This window comes from Macaca mulatta, chromosome 13 (assembly GCF_049350105.2).
Source record: "Macaca mulatta isolate MMU2019108-1 chromosome 13, T2T-MMU8v2.0, whole genome shotgun sequence".
Lineage (NCBI taxonomy): Eukaryota > Metazoa > Chordata > Mammalia > Primates > Cercopithecidae > Macaca > Macaca mulatta.
Genome location: NC_133418.1, coordinates 70,017,181 through 70,042,054, shown reverse-complemented (window position 1 = coordinate 70,042,054; position 24,874 = coordinate 70,017,181). Strand labels below are relative to the sequence as shown.

General features: G+C 43.3%; 1 protein-coding gene across 9 annotated transcripts in view; it reads left to right on the top strand.

Annotated features, from left to right (window-relative positions):
• The window catches only part of SPTBN1 (spectrin beta, non-erythrocytic 1), a 213,914-nt gene that overhangs the window by 150,222 nt on the left and 38,818 nt on the right, over window positions 1-24,874 (top strand). For all 9 annotated transcript variants that reach the window (XR_013402433.1, XR_013402434.1, XM_077958637.1 and 6 more), the window contains 12 exon segments: window positions 6,296-6,469; window positions 10,321-10,412; window positions 11,708-11,788; window positions 12,177-12,292; window positions 15,816-15,928; window positions 16,710-16,897; window positions 17,890-18,007; window positions 19,218-19,376; window positions 20,341-20,643; window positions 22,487-22,640; window positions 23,327-24,197; window positions 24,285-24,422. Coding sequence is in view for 7 of the 9 variants with exons in the window: in XM_077958637.1 (XP_077814763.1) it covers window positions 6,296-6,469; window positions 10,321-10,412; window positions 11,708-11,788; window positions 12,177-12,292; window positions 15,816-15,928; window positions 16,710-16,897; window positions 17,890-18,007; window positions 19,218-19,376; window positions 20,341-20,643; window positions 22,487-22,640; window positions 23,327-24,197; window positions 24,285-24,422 (2,507 nt within the window). In the remaining 2 variants the exon portion in view is untranslated.

The window sequence follows — 24,874 nt, the reverse complement described above, 5'->3', positions numbered from 1 at the left end:
CAAGTGATTATTTGAGATCAAGCTTTCAGGATAAAGTCTGAAAGAACATTGGTTATGTCCTGCTGGTTGGAGCCTGGGAAGGTACCGACAGTCCCCATCTGTTCATTATTATCTTCCTTAACTTCTCATAATTCCATCCACACTGTCCCCTTCACCCTCTTGGAGGGAGACTTAGGAGAATGGCTGCTGCAGTTAGAAGTTTCTGTCCCCCTTGATCTGCAGTTCCCATCACGAAGGCACTTTCTTTGTGATGAAAACAGCACATGTAGGTGGACCACTCACTATGTCACTGCTCAGGTGCACAAACTGACAAGAAATGAGAGGAAAAGGCCCCCGAACAGCAAAAATGTCAGAAGCCCCTGCACCTTTCTTAGAGGCAGTTAGTCCCCATCCCTCAAATTTGAAGTTTTGAACCAGGAGCTTCGTTCAATCCAGAAACCACCTGAATTTGAGAAGAAAAGGGGCTGCTATGAATAATCACGTTTCAGCGTGAGAAATGACAGCTGATCCAAGAGACGAAAGGAAAAACTTAAAGAGCACACGTGAGAGCCATATGCGGAGTTCTGCGACTCCTGGCCTGGAGAGCTGCTCCACCCACCTCTTCTAGGGCGACACTGATTCCACCAGCATCCGTTTCTTGGACAGGAGCGTGATGGCGCCCCGGACAGCTTTAGGAGGCTGACGGGTGTACTGTGGAAAGAGAGAGCACCAGTGTCACCTCAAACAGCACTTGCAGAATGAGAGTTACAGAATTTTAGATTAAGCCCACACCTGTTTTATATCTATTTTTTCCACTTCATTAGATTGCTTGATTTTGATGCAACCTGGCATTGCACAAATAGCAAATTCCAGCATTTCCCACATACCCAAATTAAAATCATTTTGAAGTTTCTGAAGGCAAAATCCACCTCCTGTTTCTTTTTTGGGGGTAAGGAGGGTATCCAATAATGTGAGAAGCTTAATGTTTAAAGACATTTCTTTTTCCATTGCTATTATGGTCAGATTTAACTGACCACAGGTAGAAAATATTCAAGGGGAAGAACAATGAAAACAATATAGAAATAAACAATGATACAATTTTTTTAAAATATAGTATAACAACTATTTACATGGCATTTATGTTGTATTAGTTGCAAATAATATAGCCATGATTTAAAATGTGTGGGAGGCCAGGTGGGGTGGCTCATGCCTGTAATCCCAGCACTTTGGGAGGTCAAGATGGGTGGATCATTTGAGGTCAGGAGTTCGAGACCAGCCTGGCCAACATGGTTGAAACCCTGTCTCTACTAAAAATACAAAAATTAGCCAGGCATGGTGGCGGGTGCCTGTAATCCCAGCTACTCAGGAGGCTGAGGCAGGAGAATCTCTTGAACCCAGGAGGCAGAGATTGCAGTGAGCCAAGATCATGCCATTGCACTCTAGCCTGGGTGACAGAGCGAGACTCTGTCTCAAAAAAAAATAATTAGTGAATTTTTTTAAAAGTATATGGGAGGATGTGCATAGGTTATATCAAATACTGTGCCATTTTAGATAAGCGACTTGAGCATCTATGGATTTTGGTATCCTTGGGGTACCTGGAATCAATCCCCTGTGGATACCAAGGGACAATTATATTGAAAATAAAATTTTACTACTTGTGGTAGGCCTCTGCATATAATCTTATTTCCTCAAGGCCAACCACATTCTTCTGTTTTTGCTTGTCCTCTTTTATAGGAGAAAAGAAAGTAAAAAATAATAATCTGAGACTGGACAGACTTAAAATGGCCACTTGTTACCCAAGTAACCTTCCTTTCAGACGTTTTCCATGCAGCACATAGCTGAGGATCTTAACTACCCAAGGGAAAAGCAGGGAATGGACAAGATACTAAGTTAGGGCTGGCTGCTGGCCTTAACTGCATGTACCTGGGTTGCTGCCGCCTGGCCCTTTTTCCCCTGTGAAGTCAGCTTAGCACACACCAAGCCCAGTCTGTCTGCTGGCATTCAGTTCACTCTGCACATAATTCTGTGCACAGAACCGGACCAAAGACCCCTGAGAATATAGAAGTATAAAGCCTCATCCTTGCACTTAGGAAGGGAACAGTCTAGTTGGAAGTAATAAGAGTGATAAATGAAACGATAGCAAAATTATAATGATTGGTTCCGGGGTTCTGTGGTCCAGATTGTTAGTTGTAGAGTTGTGAGGAAAAGGAGAGCTGTGAGACCCAGAATGATTGGAAATGGAAATATCTCCAGGAAGGAAAGATGGGCCTTGGCCTGAGCCTTGGAAGGTAGATAGGTGTGATAAGGTGAAGAGACTGGGGAGTCAGGACGACGGGTCACAGGCTGAGTGCATTATTCTACATGTGGATGTGTGCATCCTGCTGGCATCTTTATAAGATGGTGACATCGACTCCAGATGCAGCCTCTACTAGAGGCGGAGTGATGGGAAATAGGAAGGAGAGAAGGATGGAGCTAGATGGGTGAGGGCACGAGCTTGGTGTTGGTACAACAGATAATAGAAACCCATTGTGTGTGTGTGTGTGTGTGAGAGACACACCGTGGACCCTTGAACAAAGCAGGGGGTTTAGGGGCACCAACCCTATGCTATTGAAAATCTTCCTATACATTTGATTCCCCCAAAACTTTTAATAGCCTACTCTTATCAATAACATAAACAGTCAATTAACATATTTTTCATGTTGTGTATATTACATTACTGTAGTCTTAAAGTAAGCTAGGGAAAAGAAAATATTACTAAGCAAAGGAAGAGAAAATATATTTGCTGATTCATTAAGTGGAAGTGGATCATCATAATGTCTTCATCCTCGTCTTCACATTGAGTAGGCTGAGGAGGAAGGTGGGAGTGTTGGTCTTGGGGTAGTAGAAGTGGAAGAGGCAGAAGGGGAGGCAGAAGAGGCGGGCATACTTGATGTAACTTTATGGAAATAACACAAGCAGTCTTGAATGATTGGAACCCTTGCAACAAATTCAGTTTGTTTTCTGGTACTGCTTTTACATCCTCTTCCTCATCATTTGTCATCTTTTTGGAGGCACTCATTTTCATCAGGTCATCTTCCGTTAATTCTTCTGATGTGGTGTCTGTTAGCTCTTGTATTTCTCCAAGATCCATATCATGAAAACCTTCACCCTTCTACCTTTTTGCCATATCCACAACCTCTTTCATAATTTCCTTCATTGGCTCTGTCCTAAATTCTGTGAAATGATGTATAACATCTGGACATCATTTTCTCCAGCAGGAATTTATTGTTTCAGACTTGATGGCTTTCACAGCTTTTTCTATAACGATGACGGCATCTTCAGTGGTGTAGTCCTCCCAGACTTTCATGATGTTCTCTCTGTTGGGGATTCTATTCCATAGCATCGACAAACCTTTCCATAGAGTTTTGTGTAGTAATGAGCCTTACAAGTCCTTATGACCCCTTGATCTAGAGGCCGAATTAGGGATGTTGTGTTTGGGAGCCAGGAGACCATGTCAGTGCCTTCAGTGTTGAACTCATGGGGTTCTGGGTGGGGGCATTGTCTAATACCAAAATGACTTTAAAAGGCATCCTCTTACTGGCAAGGTACTTGGAGACTTCAGGAACCAAAGCATCAGTAGAACCAATTCAGAAAAACAGTTGTCACTGTCCAGGCCTTCTTTCTGTACAACCAAAAGACTGGCAGCTGGTATTTATTTTTTCCCTTCAAGGCTCAAAGGTTAACAGCTTTATGGATAAGGGCAGTCCTGATTATAAACCCAACTGCATTTGCACAGAACAGTAGTTAGCCTATCCCTTTCTGCCTTAAGTCCTGGTACTCCACCTCTCTTTCTCTTACTAGGCTTTTGTGGCATTTTGTTCCAGAACAGGGCTCTTTAATCTGTGTTAAAAATTTGTTGAGACAGATACACTTTTTCCTCAATGATTTTCTTAATGGTGCCTGGGAACTCATCTGCTGCCTCTTGGTCAGCAAAAGCTGCTTCTCCCAACTCCTTGACATTTTTTAAGCCAAACCTCTTTCTGAAATTGTCAGACTGGGAGCTCTGTGAATCTTTCCTGGTTCTGAGGGCTACCCAATTAAAAATTAATAGTCATACCATCCTTTGCTGGTGTTACATTCTCCTTCACCTTCGTATGCCTTTAAATTGTCATATGATAACTTCACTTTTTCTCAAATCATATTAGTCTTTAGGTATGCCTCTCTTATGGCAATCCTGTATTCACATAAAAGATGCATTGTTAATTATTTATTTATTTGTTTATTTTTTTGTAGAGACGGGTTTTGCCATGTTGCCCAGGCTGGTCTCAAACTCCTGGGCACAAGCAGTCTGCCCGTCTCAGCCTCCCAAAGTGCTGGGATTACAGGCATGAACTGCTGCACCCAGCCAAAAGCTGCATTTTCAATATGAGATAAAAAGATATTTCACAAAAAAGTGCAAGGTCTTTGCATCTGCTGATGTAGCTTCAGGGATGGCTTCCCAAATTTTCTTTTCTTTTTTTAGTCTTCAAATGGTGGGCCACCACAACTGTGGACCTCAATCTACAACACATAGCAAGCAGTTCATCCTTTTCTTGTAGTGTCATGACTTGTTCTCTGCTTCTTGAGAGTACTTCCAGCTTCACTAGTGGCACTTTGGGTCTCATGATATTAGTCAAGGTTTACAATATTGCACTAGACACTGTGAAAAATACACAAGAACTTTTACTGTGATACCCAATTTACTAGAGAGACCATGTGGAGATGATTAGCATCATAGGCATTTTAAGTGGGCACTCACAATACTTGAGCTCATTGCAGTAGGAGTTAGAGATGGCTCTGAAATTATTATAGTAGTACAGTATATACCAAGATTTAGTACTACACAAATGGTGCCGTTACAATCTGTATTTGTGTGTATGAGTTTTGATAATTTTTAATTTTATGACAGATTTGTATATATTTTGTGGTAGTAAATGATAAAATAGACTACCATCTACATATATTTTATGCATTCATGACATACCTTGTTCTTAATTTTTTCTGATATTTCTAGGCTAGGCCATTCATCTGAGTCTTTTCAAATTGTCACAAATCTCGAAAAAAAATTTCCAGTGTATTTATTGGAAAGAATCCATGTATAAGTGCATTTGCACAGTTTAGGTCCAACTAAAGGTCAACTGTGTGTGTGTATCTAGTACATTTTTATAGTAGATGTGTATGTACTTTTACGGTAGATGTATATATACTTTTATAGTAGATAGTGTATATATATATATATATATATATATATTTTTTTTTTTTTTTTTTTTTTTTTTTTTGAGACGGAGTCTCGCTCTGTCCCCGGGCTGGAGTGCAGTGGCCAGATCTCAGCTCACTGCAAGCTCCGCCTCCCGGGTTTACGCCATTCTCCTGCCTCAGCCTCCCGAGTAGCTGGGACTACAGGCGCCCGCCACGTCGCCCGGCTAGCTTTTTGTATTTTTTAGTAGAGACGGGGTTTCACCCTGTTAGCCAGGATGGTCTCGATCTCCTGACCTCGTGATCCGCCCGTCTCGGCCTCCCAAAGTGCTGGGATTACAGGCTTGAGCCACCGCGCCCGGCCAGTAGATAGTATATTTTATAGTAGATGTATATATATACATAGGCATTATCTACTCTCTCTCTATGTATTTTTTTTTTGTTCATTTGTTTTATTTAAAATGTTCACCTTCCAAAGGCCTCTTTTATATTTTGATAAAACTGGGTAAAAGGAAAGGAACATTTGGGGTATTTAAATTGCACTACACTCATTTTTTCCCCTTTTCCCCTTCTTTTCTGTAAGTTACACCTTTTTACTTAACCTTCCCCATCCCTCCGCACACAACCACCACTTGGAAATTCTTCTGATTTGATGGTTGTGTTCCCTGTTTTCATTTTGAGCCAACCTTAAGGGTTGCCAGCAGGTGGCAAACCTATTTTTACATTCCAAGTAATCAAAATCCTCACAGGTGTTTGTCATGCAGCTGCAAAAAAATTGTATGGATGGCGGCAGTAGCACTGAAATTCTTCATGAAAATTGGATTCTCTCTTCCCTGAACTTAAACAAATGCTCATTTGTAAACTATATAGCTCCACAATTAATCTCTAAAGAGAAATCAGTTACCATCCCGTTAAGTAAACTTTTCTTCTGTGGCTGTTAGGTAAATACTGTCCTTGGACTTAATGAGTACACGTGTTTGTTAATGTTCTGCTCCGAGCAGGAGAGCATCGCATGAATGGGCACGTGTGACTAGGCAGTAACTCGGGGTTCATCTCTGCTCTGTTGAGTGATGTGTCTCTGCCTCTGCTCTCCTGTTTCTAGCCTAAACCCACCAAAGGACGAATGCGCATCCACTGCCTAGAGAATGTGGACAAGGCCCTTCAGTTCCTGAAGGAGCAGAGAGTCCATCTTGAGAACATGGGATCCCATGACATCGTGGATGGAAACCACCGGCTGACCCTTGGCCTCATCTGGACCATCATCCTGCGCTTCCAGGTAAGAGTCTCTGCCTGGGGTTGCTCAGAACTTAGGCTGACCTCTCAGAGGTATGAGCATCCTTGTAGAGCCGGCCTCTGTGTGTCAGAGGGATCAGGAAGACCAGGTTGAAAGCATGTCTCAGAGTCAGGTGTGTCATATCCAGTCCTCAGAATTGAATGCTGCCTCGTAGGCATGTGGAATCTACTACCTCCTCCTGCAATTGTACTAGCCCCTGATAATCTTAGCTCTCCTGTCAGACACGTCTCAGTGGCCCGGGGACTTCTAGACTGCATCCCAGCCCACCACTTTGCTGGCCCCTGCTCTAAATGTCTGGTCTCTGCTGCCTGGCTCTCAGGAGCAAAGGTATAAGGATGTGGCCAGTGCTAGGTTATTAGCTTAGACTGCCTCAGCTTCACTCAACTATGACATGTGTTACAGAATATTTTTAGGCAAAGCTGTTGAGGGTTATGGCGTGTGTGTGGGCTCCATTTTCACCTTCATCATTCTCTTTGGATGTGAGGAAGCAATTTGCAGGAAGAAAGTACAAAACGCTTGTGTTCCTTTGAATTGATGATGATATTACGGGTTTTGTTATACTTGAGGAGGAAGGCTCTAAGTATAGAAGTATTTTAAGCCAGAAGGTACTCTCAAGGTCTTTTTGTTCACCACTTTCACTTTATGAAAAAATTGGGGACCCAGAGAAGTTTGAAACCTTGCCCCTGATGACGCAGCCAGCCAGGGCTATAGGGGGCACCTCTGACCTCTTAAGAGAGAGCACTCAGCCTTTGGGACTGTGCAGCACTACGGGTGTGATTATTGGTTCTTTCTCCAGGCGGATGCTTCGTGCTCATGCGTTCCAATTAAAATTGGAAAGGCAGGAACAACTTTGTACTGTAGTGTCAGGTTTCTCTACAAACAAATATTCTAACAGTCCTGTCTCCTCAGTAACTGTGTTCTCTTGCCATTCCTTCCTGTTCTGCCCCTTTAATAAAGATCTGCTTGATTTTTCTAGGTAAACAAAAACCTCACACAAAAAGGAAAAACGAAAAATCAAATTATAGCTTGCTTTGTTTTCTTATTGAAACTCTGAAATCAGCCTGTGAACAATCAGTTTTCCTTCTCACTTGCCCTAGGATTGGGCTTCAGATAGTGTCCTGAGTATATATGTGGGAGGAAGGGGTAGGGGACTAGAATGAGTTACAGGAAGAAACAGCTTCCTGACTGGCTGGTTCCCAAGCTGGCTGATCATCTGATGCCATTGGGAAACCCTCTTAATAATTCAGGTTCCCAGGGCCCAGCCCTAGTAATTCTAATTAAGTAGGTCTGAGGAGAGAACTGTTGTTGAAGATGGTACAACATCATTAAAGGAGTTAATTACAGCAATCAAGGACATTTTTTCCCTGGACAGAACTCTTATATTTCTGTCATTTAGATCCTGAATGATTTGAAAATGGAGTAGCCATTGAATCCACTAATTACTGCTCTTGTGTCTTATGGCAACGGAGGTGAAATTATTAGCAGGACACTCCTCAAGCTTCACCCCAGTTTTATGGAGTAAAATGTTGTATTTCTGTTACCTTTGGCCTGCAGTAATCAGAGCGTGGACGGGCATCCTGACTGTGGGCTGTCTTGAGAGCAGGTCAGCACCCAGGTCAGGGAGCTGGCATACACAGCGCTTTTCAGGATTCTCAGCGTGAATTGCGTTGAGTCATTGACCAGTTCACTTCCTGCCAGTTTGCCTATTCCTATAGTTCAACTTATAAATGCTGATGTGTATTTTCTCCCTTTCTGTTGCAATGAGAGGCATAGACTGCTAATGTTACCGCATGGCCTGCAGTGTTGGTGTCTGACATGACTCAGCTTTCTTCAGCAGCTTTATTAAAACATTACCTATTCTACAAAAATAATATGATTATGAATCAGCCAAGGCCCAGTTATAGATATCTAGCATATCCACAAGGATACTTGAGGTATCCTTGTAGATACATAGGGTGAAGCTTCCCTGTGTATCTACAAGGGTCTCTCCTTCCCCCAGCTCCTGAATATACAGTTTTACAAGTTCCCAGTGTGTGTGTGCGTGTGCTCTCACTGCTACCAGGATATGGCCTGACCTGTATGTGCATAGAGGTGTCCATTAAATACTGATGATGACACCGATTTTTATAATGCTGCCCCTTTAAAAGAGAGTAAAAGGGCCAGATACAAAGTGGCTCATGCCCGTAATCCCGGCACTTTGGGAGGCCAAGGCGGGTGGATCACTTCAGGTCAGGAGTTTGATACCAACCTGGCCAACATGATGATACCCTGCCTCTACTAAAAATACAAAAATTAGCCAGGTGTGGTGGCACGCACCTATAATCCCAGTTACTTGGGTAGCTGAGGCAGGAGAATCACTTGAATCTGGGAGGCGGAGATTGCAGTGAGCCAAGATCACACCACTGCTCTCCAGCCTGGGCTGCAGAGACTGTCTCCAAAAAAAAAAAGTAAAAGGTGGTGAGAAACTGGAGTGGAAGTCTCTGAGTTTGCCTAGTTTAAATAGGGAGCTGTCTTCATTTCAGAAGGGTAGACTTCGTTTCCATATGGACAAATCTGGAAGCTGATACCCTTCTTCACACAGAAGCATAAGAAAGCCAATGAGTTACTATGTGAAGTTGCAGCCTGACTTTCCTGGTGAGCCCGTCTCTCACCCCTTGAGTGAGGGTTCTTCTTCCACATTCCCTTTCTGCACTTGAGCTAATGATCCTAATATTAGAGACTGGGGTTTATGCAAACTCAGGCTTCACCTTCTTAACACAATTAAAAATAGAGAATTTTTTAAAAATGTAGTTGTTTCAATTCCCAAGTGTTTTTCCTAGTTGAAAGTTTGTAACTTTTTAGTCCTGTATTTGTATATTTTGTCTTCATTCTCTCTCTTTCAAAAAGAATTCTGGGAAGTGTTTGTAGATTGAATGGAGTGAAGGTTGTAGGGAGCATGACAAAGCAGAGAAGCTTAAAATGGCTACAGCTGGAGGTGATGAATGGACTCCTGGCCAGCACCATCCACTCCTGACTCCATTCCACATTTTACTGTACAAGAGGAAACCTTCATATAGTAGACAAAAGTGTATTTGGAGCATTTGTCTAAAATTACGTAGCTGGCAGTTGGCGCCTAATCTAAGAACTAACATTCATGGACCCTTATGAGCTCTGCACTTCATTATATCATTTAAGTGCATAACACTGCTGTGAAATTAGCCACTGTCATTATTTCCATTCCTCAGATGGGGAAGCTGGGGAGCCTGCCCAAGGGCACATGGTAGGTGATGGAGCCTGGATTCACATACAGGCAGTCTGACTTTGGTGCCAGCTGACCAGGCTTTGTTTATAATGTTGCAAATATGCTGCCTCTGAGCGGCTTATGAATGCACACCATGGAAGCACAGCGCTTAAGCACACACTTGCTGTAATGGTTTGGAAATGGTGCACACAGTGCCCTCATCAATGAAGGCTGCACCTAGTGTGAAAAATGTTTACTTACGAAAAACCGAACTCAGTATTTTTCTGGGGGTCTGATGAGATTCCAGATACACTGTGTGAACTGCTGTGCTTGCTTCTCACTGGAAAGATGGGCTGTCTCAGGGGTAAAAATGACCTCTGATAGGTGCTGGGAAGTCCCTTACAGCCTTCTATCTGTGCAACGTAGAAAACCTAGTTCTGGTTGTGTTTCTGGTTGTGCTTCTGAAGGAAGCAGTTTTCATTCACAGGGTAGATCGTCTGCAGGACAAGGCTTTGATCTCGTTTATTCTTTATGTATAGGCAGACCTGTTCTTCAGTGGCTCTTTGAGACAGCTGACCCATCTATTTGTCTAATATTTCTTTGTAAATCTTAGATCCAGGATATCAGTGTGGAAACTGAAGACAACAAAGAGAAGAAATCTGCCAAGGATGCATTGCTGTTGTGGTGCCAGATGAAGACAGCTGGGTGAGTGTGAACGCAGAGGGTATTGGGGCTGCTGCTTCCAGGACTGAATTCCACTGCAGTCATCACTTAGAAGGTGTTGACAGGTATCTTTTCCACTGCTTCCACTGGGAAGTCTTGTTAACACATAAGCAGTTGATATGACTTTTCAATTAGCTCTCGGAATGGAAGGAGTTCTAATTTATATTTTAGACCTGTCATGTCTTCATAATCAGTTTCCTTCTCTTTATTAAGGAAGCTCCAAAGAGCATTATATTTTGAATTTGAAAACCCCTGGAAGCATGTTTAGGAATCATATCCATGATATTTTAAGAGTACAGTTGTAGGTTTTCTTCATCCTTTAATTTCTGTTTTGGGGAGCTTTCTTTGCACAGTAAACATTAGCATAACCTTTTAATATTATCTGTGTCAGTTTCCTTTGATTTTTTCATTGAAATTTCATTGAAGCTGTTTTTAGAGAACCGCACCTTTTTTGTTGCTCACTACTGTTAGGACTCAATTGATGCTAAACCTTCGAGTTCTTAGCAAATTGGTTTAAGGTTCTACGTACTTACTGAGACCCAATTTTAGGTTAATTAGATTTACTGTCAGAACTTCTTTAGGTATAGACGTAACTCTAATGAACATGAATTCAGAATATGAAAATCAGAACTCTGTCCATTATGAGAGCTAGCTGAAAAGTGATCATGTCTATAAAGAGCTTATGGCCTAATAAAAGGTTCAAGTCAGGTATGAACCTTTAATCAGCCACTGATATAAAGTTATTAATAGTCAATATAGTATCGAATAGCTGTTTCATTATGGGTAGGTTTCAAACATAAATTTTTCAGGGATTTTTCATCCAATTAAGTGGCATATGGAAGAAAGAAAGCTGAGTGTCACATGAACAGGTAGTCCCACCACTTCTTGTCCCAAAGTAACGTGTGACAGGGGACTGCAGGTCCTGGTGTCTTTGTAGGTACAGTAGAAAGCCAGTGGAAGCAGAGGCCTCACAGATGTCTAGGTTGTCGTCACCTTTTCCTAAGTAAGAGTAGTGTTTTAAATCTACAACACAGTTTACATGTTTTGTGAGATTGAATTACCAAGCAAGAAAAACCACATGGATGCATGTTTTATTTTTATTTTATGGCAAGCTGGAGTTGATGGGATTTTTGTTCTGACTTGATTGTCCTTAGTGATATTCACTGCTTTAGGTTTTACAATGCTTACAGACTTATTTATTAACAAAGCACTTGGCAAAAGTATAAACCTCCATGTGGTAATTGTGTTGCTTTTCCCTTCTGCTTTGTCCTTGGCAGGTACCCCAATGTCAACATTCACAATTTCACCACTAGCTGGAGGGACGGCATGGCCTTCAATGCACTGATACACAAACACCGGTAAGTCCATACAAATCATCCTAGCAATTGTGGGGCAAAAGGTTGCTGTCCATCCATAGCAGGTTTGGGTAACTTTCCCATATCCGTTGCCTTAACTGTTGCACCATGGTGGAAATTCCTACATTCCATGTGAGGAAAATATGGGAGAATATGTAAATTCTTCCACACAAAATAAACAGGTTCACCCTTAATCTTTCTTTTTTCTTAATAAACTTTGAAGTGTTTATTCAAAAATCAGGTTTCATTGTTTGATGATTCCATAATAGTATATTTTAGAGTTTTACTCCACTAAGTGGTGATTTTAACCTTTTTGGAGTAACAGTCATGTTTCATTGGTCATATTTCTTTTCAAGCCATGATTTTTGTTGTGTTCCACTGTTCTGCACAGGCCTGACCTGATAGATTTTGACAAACTAAAGAAATCCAACGCACACTACAACCTGCAGAATGCATTTAATCTGGCAGAGCAGCACCTCGGCCTCACTAAACTGTTGGACCCCGAAGGTAGGGACTCAAGGGATAACAGGTGGGATTTGTAGCATCTGTACTATCCAGGTGTTAATGTAAAATCTGTTTTGTGTCAGCATGTTTCATTTGTATGGCATACTTTGGGAATTATCAAAGGAAGAGCTTAGTTTTGGTTATGGGAATTTTTTGAGGATTTGTGGAAAGGATGACACTCAAAAAAGGCCTTGAAAGATGAATACGATTTAAACAGAGTCTGAAGGAGAGCGTGTGCAGGCAGAGCTACTAGCATGAGCAAAGGTGCAGAACCAGGAAAGAGGAAGGTGTGTTTGAGGACTAACAATTCAATGGGAATGGTGGTTAGGGTAATAGTGTGGATAGGATCCCCACAGGGGCAACAGGCAACAGGGAGTCATTGAAGGTTCTTAGCTGCTGTGCTCGAAGTAGAAAAGTAGAAAACCTGGCATAGGCTCTCAATGAATGCTTGTTGGCTGACATTTATCTGAAGGTGGCAAGCAGGTTGGATGGGGATGGGTGGAGATTGGAGGCAGGGGCCTTGTTACGAGGCTGTGCTTTGCTTGTGAGCAAGTAAGAGTTTAAATGAGGAAGGCATATTTGTGAAAGGGGAATGGGGGTGGAAGGAGCAGCAGTCACAGTCCTTTCTTACAGATTCATCCCATTCTCTGCATGGAACTAATCCCTCTTTACTCTGTGAGTCCCTGTGTAACTTGGAGCTGACCTGTGTGGAGCAGTCCCCCAGGTTGTATCTCCCTTACTTAACAAAATCCTAATTCTGGGTTTCATTTCAACGTGAGCTCTCATAGGAACTTTTTCTAATTTTGAGAAGCATTTAAAATTTCAGGATTTGTTTGTAGTGCTGAAGATTTATAGATCCTCTCAGCTGTGAACAAATATTAGAGAGGAAAAAAACCGGCCGGGCGCGGTGGCTCAAGCCTGTAATCCCAGCACTTTGGGAGGCCGAGACGAGTGGATCACGAGGTCAGGAGATCGAGACCATCCTGGCTAACACGGTGAAACCCCGTCTCTACTAAAAAATACAAAAAAAAAAACTAGCCGGGCGAGGTGGCGGGTGCCTGTAGTCCCAGCTACTCGGGAGGCTGAGGCAGGAGAATGGCGGGAACCCGGGAGGCGGAGCTTGCAGTGAGCCGAGATCTGGTCACTGCACTCCAGCCTGGGCGACAGAGCAAGACTCCATCTCAAAAAAAAAAAAAAAAAAAAAAAGAGGAAAAAAACCGTGTGTATGTGAGTGAAAGTTTAAAGTTCTTTTAAATATAGAACAGGAAGTTTAACTCCCCAAAGGCAGATCAAGGTCATGAGGCCTCCAGGCAGGCTTCTTGCTATTTTCCAATGCATCAGATTCGCTGATATGTTGGTTACAGGAAGTTGAGATAAAATTATCTTTGTACTAATCCATTAAATGATTTCTCAATATAAACAGAAAACTAAAATTCCTTGGGTTTCAATAAATCTTCGTGCTTAACCCCTATCTTACTATGGGAAGGAATTTTTCCTTACCCCATGTTCTTTGTGCTTTGATAAAGAACCTTTTTTTTTTTTTCCCTATTACAGTGACAACATTTTTTAATAACTTGCTCATAAGTTAATCTTTCTAATCACCGCCCAGTATGAAAAGGGGGATTGATGTTCCCCAGATCACAAAACAAGGAGCTAAAACTGGCAGCTGATTTCACTTTTGTCCTGTGGTTTGATCTTGATTATTAGTTGTCCGGGACCCCAAAGAGCATCAGTTAAAATCTACTTGTAGACAAGTTAAATAAAAAGTTTTGCCTTCTCACTTCTTTGAGTTTTGTTGACATTTTGTGTTGATTAAATTGGATACTTACACTGGCATTTTTTTCTGGCTGTCCTCCAGTTCACTCTCCTTTGTGCATACTTTGATGGGTTGAGCAGATACAGGGGCCCTGGGGTAGGGAACAGTAGCTATGATTCTGGCCCTCACCGCCACTGGCTGCCTAAGTGACCCTGGGCAGGGAGCGTGCCAGCAGTGCGTCCTAATGTTCTCTTGTTTAAATTAAGAGAAACAATTTTGCTCCATACAAGGCTGTCAGGGGTGGCAATAGGAATGGGGGTGTATGTATGAATGTATATTGAAAAAGAGCCTGATGATATCTGTTAAGAGCTGTCCTGTGTGTTCTTTTCACAACCTATCCCAAGTTGAGTGCTTTACTCAATATTGCCAAACTTCAAAGACTTGCTATTTTCAGTTGTTTGTTCCTTCTCTCAGTACCTATTTATTGACCACCTGCTTTGTGCAGGACAGCACAGCAGGAATGTGGGAGGTGGAGTGGCTTGCCAGGACAGGCTTCTACCCTTGACAAGGACTGAATTTTGTAAGGCAAACAAAACATGCATAAAAAACCATAACCTGGCAAAAAGTGGACTATGCATCCATACGAAGTCCCAAGGGAATAGAGGAGGGAGACAATAATGTCAGCTGTAGGGATCATAAATGGTTGTATTGGGTGGTAACTTCTGAAATGGACCTTGATGGATAGTAAGAAAGTTACGGGATCAGAAAGGCCATTTCAGACAAAGGGAAATCATGAGTAAAGGAAGTCATGTTGGAAATTATGTGATATGTATAAGGAATGGTGAATGGTCAAGTTTGATTCAGAGATACAGTGCAGTGGCTCACATCTGTAATTTCACCTACTTAGGAGGCTGAGGTGGGAGGATTGCTTGAGCCCAGGAGTTTGAGGCTGCAGTGAACTGTAATCATGTCACTGCATTCTAGCCTGGGTAACAGAGTGAGACCCTGTCTCAAAAAAATTTAATAAGGAATACAGTAGCTGAGAGGTAGGACGCTATAGAATTTAGGAATGTCTAGAACTCAATGCTTGACACTTAAATGAAGCGTGGTGAATATTTGAGAAATTGATGGAAAAAAGGGAAGGAAAGTTATAGCCAGATTCTAGAGGACTGAAGCGCTTATACTTTATTCTTCATACTGAGTAATTTTGAGCTAGGAGGAACTGTTCACAGCTGTGCTTCTGGAAGATCAATCTGGGTGCACTATGTGTAAGGAAATTAAGTAGTAGGGAAAGCTGGTGGAGGGAGACATTGTTTTAGGGCTGGTTATGTGATAGGATGGGTCTGAACCATGAGTCACAATAAGGATTCCACAAATAAGGGTCATCCCAACTCAGACTCAGTGACTAGCTGCTGGATACTGGTAACAAGAAGATAAAGATATCTAAAGACTGAGTGACGTGGGGCGGTGCTGGTCCTGTAGGAAGAAATAAGAACTCAGGCAGAGCAAACCCAGTATTATGGTAGGGCAGGGAGAGGAACTGTGTGTCTGTGGAAGGCATTTCATGAATATTCACGTAATAGGGAATCGGTGAGATGGTTTCACCCTCATTATCCTCGTAATTAATGCACTGATGGCAGAATGCTCAAGTACAAACATGAAGACCCTGCACCGTTCCGTGTTGTCCAGCAGTCGTTACATTCATTCCTGCTGCCTGGGTGGGGCACAGTAGCTTGCAGTACACTGAATAAAGTCTTCTCTGGGTTACAGACATCAGCGTGGACCACCCTGATGAGAAGTCCATAATCACTTACGTGGTGACTTATTACCACTACTTCTCTAAGATGAAGGCTTTGGCTGTTGAAGGAAAACGAATTGGAAAGGTGAGCTCATGCCAGTTTTGTGAGTTGTGAAACATAATTAAGGTTCATTGAGCCCTCATTCTCCCATGCACTCATAAAATTTGCCAATAGCAATTTGTAGTGGGCTCTCCGGATGGTAGGGAAATCAGCGGAAGCCTCTTCATCCTGAAGGGTAACAAGAGGTGGGAGAGATGGCCACCATATTTAGGAAAGGATTTGGGGGCTAACTCAAACCCAGAAACATCCTTCTCCTCAACCTCTCTAGGAAACTGGGTATTGGAAATCTGATCGAGTTGGCTAATGTCATGGGTGTGACATCCTACTTACCACAGTTGAAAAAGTCCTAGCATCATGCTTTTTACTTCTCATTTGGCGATGTTCACCTACCATGTTTTCAAAACACCTCAGACCAGATGACCTTGTCCTCTCAATGCAGTGAAGTAAAAAAGTAATGGGCATTTATGGGACAGGATCAAGCTAAATAGAGCCCTTTTTGTTTCTCTAGGGATTTCAGATGTTAGGCTACAGAAATCATTCAGAATCTCTTTGCTTGAGGGTTGGGAAGTTACAAAACCAATTACAGTTAGGCTGTCATTGCTCACAAATAATCAGTCTAGGTGCCTCTTAGCAGATGGTTCCTTGAGTTAAAATGCTTGTGCCCAGGTGCGGCCGAACTGTTTCAGAGCCGGCCAAACTGTTTCAAAGCCGGTCATTTAGTGTGTGTCCACTCGTATAGGGTTGCAATCGTATTTAACTTATGGAGCGACATGATCTTTTTAATTTTTCTATCCCTTGTTTACAGGTGCTTGATAATGCTATTGAAACAGAAAAAATGATTGAAAAGTATGAATCACTTGCCTCTGACCTTCTGGAATGGATTGAACAAACCATCATCATTCTGAACAATCGCAAATTTGCCAATTCACTGGTCGGGGTTCAACAGCAGCTTCAGGCATTCAACACTTACCGCACTGTGGAGAAACCACCCAAGTAAGATGCAGATTATAGTGTGTGATCATTAATATGGAAAGACACATCACTGTAGCCAGCCAACCCTGTGTTCTGATTTCTGTAATCTCATCTCTTAACTGAATGCCTCTCAGTAGCATGTCCTACTCCTTTTCATCTGATTCTGTGTTGCTGAGATTTATGATAGATCATGCTCTCTCCGAGCCCTTCCCAATAGAAATGTACCACTGACATACAGGATATATGAGAATTCTAAGAAATGGTACGAGTCCTCAACCCCTTATCCAAAACCATTGTGCCCAGTGTGTTTCAGGATTCCATAATTTTGGGATTTTAAAAAAACAGCACAGCTCATATGTTGTATATTACAAGACCCCAGATGGGACTAAGGCAGTAGCCCATAAGCCCAGTAAGTATCTGTAGCAAAATGTGTAAATATTCACATTGCATTAAAGACAATAAATAATTTCATAACAGTTCAGATCAAGTTTTGCAACCCCAAAAAAGTTTGATTTTTTTTCATATCTTTTTTAAGTTCATAATTGTTGAATAAGGATTGTAGACCTTATCTATTGCTTACCATAGTTCCAAAGTCATTTTTTTCTTTTCTGAAAACAGTTGCATATACCTTGGTAAGGTCTCTGAAACCCATTGAAAATTACATTAGGTAGACATTTGAAATAATCTGTGTTGAGTGCATTCAGCTACACTGAATGAATGAAGTCAGTCCGTTGTCCAGGATTTAGGGTTTAAAGCTTGACTGAAGTGAATACAAAGATTATTGCATGCCCTTGACACCCTCAAATATAAATGTCAGCAACAACAAACAACTATGAAAAAATTCCACAGTTTGGTATGTTTCAAGGTTTGTAACAGCCAGTGAGCAACCTCCTGATGTCTCTTTGCCATACATTTCACGTAAGTCAGACCAGAGTTAAATGATTTTTAAAATGCATGACTGTGGGAAATTTTTTTTTCTCCAGTAACAAATGAATGTTTTCCCCTGCGTTTAGATTTACTGAGAAGGGGAACTTGGAAGTGCTGCTCTTCACCATTCAGAGCAAGATGAGGGCCAACAACCAGAAGGTCTACATGCCCCGGGAGGGGAAGCTCATCTCTGACATCAACAAGGTAAAGTGGATCTGGACTCTGCATGGGCCCTGACCTCCTGGAGGCTTCAGGTTCTATCAGTATGTTTCGACTGCTAAGAGGACAAGAGACTGGAAGGGGCTGTCCCCACCTGCTGAATTGACAATTGGCAGCTGGTGCTCAGGTGTGGCAAAGGACCAAGCAAACAATGGTGCCGGGCTAGGCTGCTGGAGGCTTCGGGGGGTAATGTTAGATTTCATCAAACCAGCTTTGGCGCAGGCTATACACCTTGCTACTCAGATACATATCACTTTACTTTTCATCTGAGGCAATTGTTTGAAACAAATTACAGAAAGGAGAATTGAAATTTCACGTGTTTGGAATCATAGTGGTTGTGGAGCTTAGGATGTTGGCTTCTTCCATTAGAGAAGCTGTCAAATAAGCAATTTTAATCATCATGCCTGTTATGCCTGCAGTTATAGAAATTCACAGCAGGCATTATTTCCAACTAGAAAGAAATTTGAAAATTCTAGAACTCTGGTCACTTGTACACAACTACATTCCTTTTTGCTGCTCATTAAAAAAAATTTTTTTTAATGGGAGACAGGGTCTCGCTGTAGCTCAGGCTAGTCTTGAACTCCTGGCCTCAAACAATCCTCCCACCTCAGCTTTCAAAGTGCTGGAATTACAGGCATGAGTCACTGCATCTGACCCCACTTAGATTCCTTTGAGTGGAATGTTCGATCTTTTTTTTTTTATGTGAAGAAATACGTTTCATAGGAATGAATTTAATATGGACAGTGGGTCAGGATTTTGAAAGAAATTTCAGATGTGTAAATTTTTTTAAAGTGGCTCAGGGTGGAATGAATGAGAAATTCATATGAATTCTTAGAAAAATCATGTATCTTTTTTATATGATCAAAGCTATTTAAGATAATTTATTTCCTCTTAAAGTAAGAGATTTATGATTTACTTATATTGCTTCATATCTACAGTTTTGTTTTCCAAGTACAACACAGAATCTTTAGATTTAGATGACGGAAGAGCGTTCCCATGAGGATACACTGAGAGAAAAACCCATTTTTTTCCTCAAGGCTTGAGAGTCAATGATGGTGGGAATGGGATTTCCCATTCAAGTTGTCGGGTCTTTTTGAGAAATACTAGCTGTTGACTGTAGCCACGGAAGTTTCCTTGAACACTACAGGAAACTGTTTGTGTTTGTGTGTGTGTGTGTGTATTTTCATTTTTGTAGGCCTGGGAAAGACTGGAAAAAGCGGAACATGAAAGAGAACTGGCTTTGCGGAATGAGCTCATAAGACAGGAGAAACTGGAACAGCTCGCCCGCAGATTTGATCGCAAGGCAGCTATGAGGGAGACTTGGCTGAGTGAAAACCAGCGTCTGGTGTCTCAGGTTCTGCTCTTGACATTATTAAAAAGACTGTTCCTGGGGTAATCTAGAAACACAGACATATGCCAGGGGCATAGGGCCAGAGGACAGCTGCTTATCGACATTCGTTATTCTGGAGGAACTGTCAGGTCACCTTGGCTACTTCCCATGAAGAGGATGTTTATAATTTCTATATATATATTTCTATTTATCTAACTTTTCATAGATGTGGAAGCAGCTCAAGCAGAGTTTGTTTAGAGCCATTGAGTGTGTGTGAACTGTTCACATTTATAAGTTCTAACAGTTTCTCTCTTTAATCTTTGACCAACTAATCCTTCGAGGCGGTTAGACTGGTTGTGAAATAAGCAAAACTGGCTTACTTTTCCACCTGACTTGATATAAGCTATCACCTGCTCTAGCTTTTCAGTCAGGTACTAGATATGAGCTGGGCCCCTCTGCAAAATGAGCAGTTACTAGTTTGCTTTGAGGAGGGCATCTAAGCTCAAGGCAGAGACCAGTGAGGTGGGGGACTCAGGAGTCAGATTTAGATTTGAGACCACCAGGGATTAATATGTGCTCAATATTTCATGTCTGTTCTGTTTCCTTTGGCAGGGGGGTGACGGGCAGGGGGCAGGAATGTTTTGTTTTTGTTTTGTTTTGTTTTGAGGCGGAGTTTCACTCTTGTCATTTAGGCTGGAGTGCAGTGGTGCCATCTCAGCTCACTGCAACCTCTGCTTCCCGGGTTCAAGCGGTTTTCCTGCCTCAGCCTACCAAGTAGCTGGGATTACAGGCACGTGCCACCACGCTCAGCTAATTTTTGTATTTTTAGTAGAGACAGGGTTTCACAGTGTTGGCCAGGCCAGTTTTGAACTCCTGACCTCAGGTGATCTGCCCACCTCAGCCTCCCAAAGTGCTGGGATTACAGGCGTGAGCCACCGTGCCTGGGTGGATTTTTTATTTTCCTTCTTTTCATTCCGTTTCTCTGTAGGACAACTTTGGGTTTGACCTTCCCGCAGTTGAGGCCGCCACAAAAAAGCACGAGGCCATTGAGACAGACATTGCCGCATACGAGGAGCGTGTGCAGGCTGTGGTAGCCGTGGCCAGGGAGCTCGAGGCTGAGAATTACCACGACATCAAGCGCATCACAGCGAGGAAGGACAATGTCATCCGACTCTGGGAATACCTACTGGAACTGCTCAGGGCCCGGAGACAGCGGCTCGAGATGAACCTGGGGCTGCAGAAGATATTCCAGGAAATGCTCTACATTATGGACTGGATGGACGAAATGAAGGTAAAACCTGACTGAAAGGAAGGAGGACAGAGCTGATCCAACCAGCGCTCTCTTCACTGGGACTCATTCACTAAACCCGTACATACAGCTGTGTGCCTTGTCTAACTGCCCACCTGTACAGCTAGAGAGGAGCCACATCACCCATGGGAAGATTGCTAGCTCAGGAATTAAATGAGACATGAAGTGTGAAGAAGTTCAGTAGCTAGAGCTCTGTTTCTGTGATTTATGTCTAACGTAGATATATTCCAGTGTAGGGAATCAATCACATTGTGGTTTTCTTTATTTTTAATTTTTCGGGGTTAAACTAACTTGCCATTTTCATTGATCTTTGAGTGAGTGGTACTACTTTGGGCAGGGGTCCCAGAGAGGTGGTATGGGGAGAAGGAAGGAGTGGTAGGTGCCGTGGACAGAGGAGAGGTCGGGAACCAGGCAGCCAGAGTTCTGATGGTGAGTGCCTGAGTTGCCTAATCCTCTTTGAGCCCTCTTTCTTGGTCTTTAAATGGAGATCGTACTTACTATCTACCTCATCCAGTTATTGCAAGGATGGAATGCAGTAGTATGTGCACAGATCATAGGATGGACTGGATGGCAGTGGCTGCTCGTGCCATTTATTGACTGCTGTCAGCATAGAGTTCCAACCTTTCCCCCTTCCTAGGAAGAGACCTGCTATCATGCCATGGCCCTGTACCTGTTCCTGTCCTCCGATGCAGGCCATGGAATGCTCAGCCATGTCAAGCAGTTCTCCAGCTGGAAGGGCTTTAGCCTTGTAGATAGAAGAAAATAGGTCAGTTTTCAGACAGTCCCATGAAGCCTCCTTTGTCTCAGCACAATGCGCTCCCAAGCTTGACCTTACGCAAGAGATTCCCTTCCCAGGATATAAGCTGTCATCTGTTGCCTACCTCTTGGACTGTTCCTGGCAGAGGGGCAAGGGCACCTGATACCATCAGTTTTCCCTCCTGTTGGTCCAGATTTATGATTTTTTTAGGTCTTGTCTCTCTTGACCTCTCAAAATAGAAATGTTCTTAAAATGTAGCAGAGAGGGACTTTTCATTTTGTAAATCATGATGCACATTGTAACTCAGTTGGTCCAGAGACTTCTCAGAAGTAAGAGTGAAGTAGAAATCCCATCTGACAAGGATGTAGAATGAGGCCCCCAAATTTGGCTGGTTGATGGAAGAAACAAGAAAATATCAGTTGGTTCAAACTTAAACCCTAGAAGTTGCTTGGGGTCTACTAAGCAAGACAGCCACCTGACCCTGCTCTCCTTATTGGTTTAAAGATGTGGCTTACAAGCTTTTCAAGTAGATTCTTCTCCCATTGATTGTGTAAGTATAGTAGAGGCATATCAATAAGCTCTTAACCGAGGAAAAACATTCACTTACAGGCTCAGCAACTTCTAAAAGATTTCTTTCAACTTGAAGTGACCAAGTCTATCATCTTTATTTATTTGTTTATTTTTAAGTAGTTGTTGCAGCAGTTTCTTCTTGAAGTTTCAGTTTATATTTTGGAATCTTTCATACAGCACCCCTGCCCACCCTCCCCACTCCCACCCCTGCTGGCCCTCACGACCTTTTTCTTCTATTCTGCACTTTTTAGTGTAGATTTGACTTGCTTATTCCAAGGTTGGTGATCGTTAGTTTGTGATAGCTCTCCTGACTCAGGCCTTCAGGTTTGATTTGTTTTGTTCTGGTTTGTTGACCATCATCTTCCCCTGAAGGTGTGGGGTCCATGGCAGACTAGAGGGAAGGCACAGCTTCATTGCTGGCTGTTTGTCTAAAGATTATGTCATGCTGAAGTCAAGGCTATAGTCACAGATGTCCTTTTGATTGCTTCTTGTGCACAGGTGCTAGTATTGTCTCAAGACTATGGCAAACACTTACTTGGTGTGGAAGACCTGTTACAGAAGCACACCCTGGTTGAAGCAGACATTGGCATCCAGGCAGAGCGGGTGAGAGGTGTCAATGCCTCTGCCCAGAAGTTCGCAACAGACGGGGAAGGTAAGGATGGCCCATTCCAAGCATTACCTCCAGATCACCAGAGATTCATATTTATAGAAACACAATGGGGCTTTTGAAGTTACTCTGCCACTATACATTCCTGGTGGGTTTGTCATGGGAGCATGAGATACAGTGGAGTGGCCTTCTGAACACTAATTCTGTCTTGTTTTTCTGGAATTCATATGTCCTTTCCTTAAATATGCAAATGCTGCTTGGCTTTGAGTGGCTTGGTGTTTGGCAGTGAGACTTTTGCCTGACCTCACTCTTTCTGGCCATGCACCGACACCCTGGTGTGGCTGCTCCAGCGGCTCCTGGTTTTCACAGCTGGTTGCACATATCTCTGTTTGGAGGATGTTTAGAATGATTTGGTTTTGTTTCGTATATTTCTAGAAACAATTATATGCAATTGCCTTTTTCTTATGATTCAAGTGCTTTCTTGCAGGAGGATGATCACTTGGTCTGCGGTTGTGCCAAAAAAAAAAAAAAAAAAATTTATCATTGCCCTCACTCCTGTTCTAGTCAAGATATTAGAAGGTGCTCCATTGCCTTATCACATGGCCCTGCATTTAGATTAGCAGTGAGCTGGTAATCATAAGTACACGGGGTGTAGCTCACTGCCTGTCGGTGAGCCTGCACCCATGCTGAGCTCCATCACACACCTACATTCCTTCCTTGATGTTAAACAGGTTACAAGCCCTGCGACCCCCAGGTGATCCGAGACCGCGTGGCCCACATGGAGTTCTGTTATCAAGAGCTTTGCCAGCTGGCGGCTGAGCGCAGGGCCCGTCTGGAAGAGTCCCGCCGCCTCTGGAAGTTCTTCTGGGAGATGGCAGAAGAGGAAGGCTGGATACGGGAGAAGGAGAAGATCCTGTCCTCAGACGATTACGGGAAAGACCTGACCAGCGTCATGCGCCTGCTTAGCAAGCACCGGGCGTTTGAGGACGAGATGAGCGGCCGCAGTGGCCACTTCGAGCAGGCCATCAAGGAAGGCGAAGACATGATCGCAGAGGAGCACTTCGGGTCGGAGAAGATCCGTGAGAGGATCATTTACATCCGGGAGCAGTGGGCCAACCTAGAGCAGCTCTCAGCCATTCGGAAGAAGCGCCTGGAGGAGGCCTCCCTGCTACACCAGTTCCAGGCAGATGCTGATGACATTGATGCCTGGATGCTGGACATCCTCAAGATTGTCTCCAGCAGCGATGTGGGCCACGATGAATATTCCACACAGTCTCTGGTCAAGAAACACAAGGACGTGGCGGAAGAGATTGCCAATTATAGGCCCACCCTTGACACGCTGCACGAGCAAGCCAGCGCCCTCCCCCAGGAGCATGCCGAGTCTCCAGACGTGAGGGGCAGGCTGTCGGGCATCGAGGAGCGATATAAGGAGGTGGCAGAGCTGACGCGGCTGCGGAAGCAGGCACTCCAGGACACCCTGGCCCTGTACAAGATGTTCAGTGAGGCCGACGCCTGTGAGCTCTGGATCGACGAAAAGGAGCAGTGGCTCAACAACATGCAGATCCCAGAGAAGCTGGAGGATCTGGAGGTCATCCAGCACAGGTGAGCAGGGCACTGCCAGTCACTGGCCTGTTCCTTGTGACCACTAGTGGCCCAGGAGGTGACCACCCTGTCAAATTGCCGTTTCAGATTTGAGAGCCTAGAACCAGAAATGAACAACCAGGCTTCCCGGGTCGCAGTGGTGAACCAGATTGCACGCCAGCTGATGCACAGTGGCAACCCAAGTGAGAAGGAAATCAAAGCCCAGCAGGACAAACTCAACACGAGGTGAGCACGCAGCCAGCAGCCTTCCAGCCTCCCACGTGTGGGGCTGGGGAGGGTGAGGTCACTCACTGAGCCTTGCTGTTGGGAATTTCCCACATGGGGTCATTGACATTGCAACACGATGTCGTGGCATTGGCACCTGCGTTTTGACATGTCCTTGTTTTGTAAGAAGTGTCTCTCAGGGCAACATCGTTGGTTGCAGGAGGATGATCTGAGCCAGCCCAGCACCTGCCCCTCTGCACACCAAAGTTAGGGCCTTGGTGTGACCTGTGTCCAGTGTAGAAGGTATTAAGATGACACCTGTGCTATCCATTTTAAAGTAACTTTAGGAACAGGACTCTAGCATGTTCAACACTTAATTTGCCAATGGAAAAGTCCTGATTGTCAGGGCAGACCTTTGTTCCGGTCTTATCTTTTTGTTGAGTAAACATGTTTGAGTAGGTTGTGGCATCTGG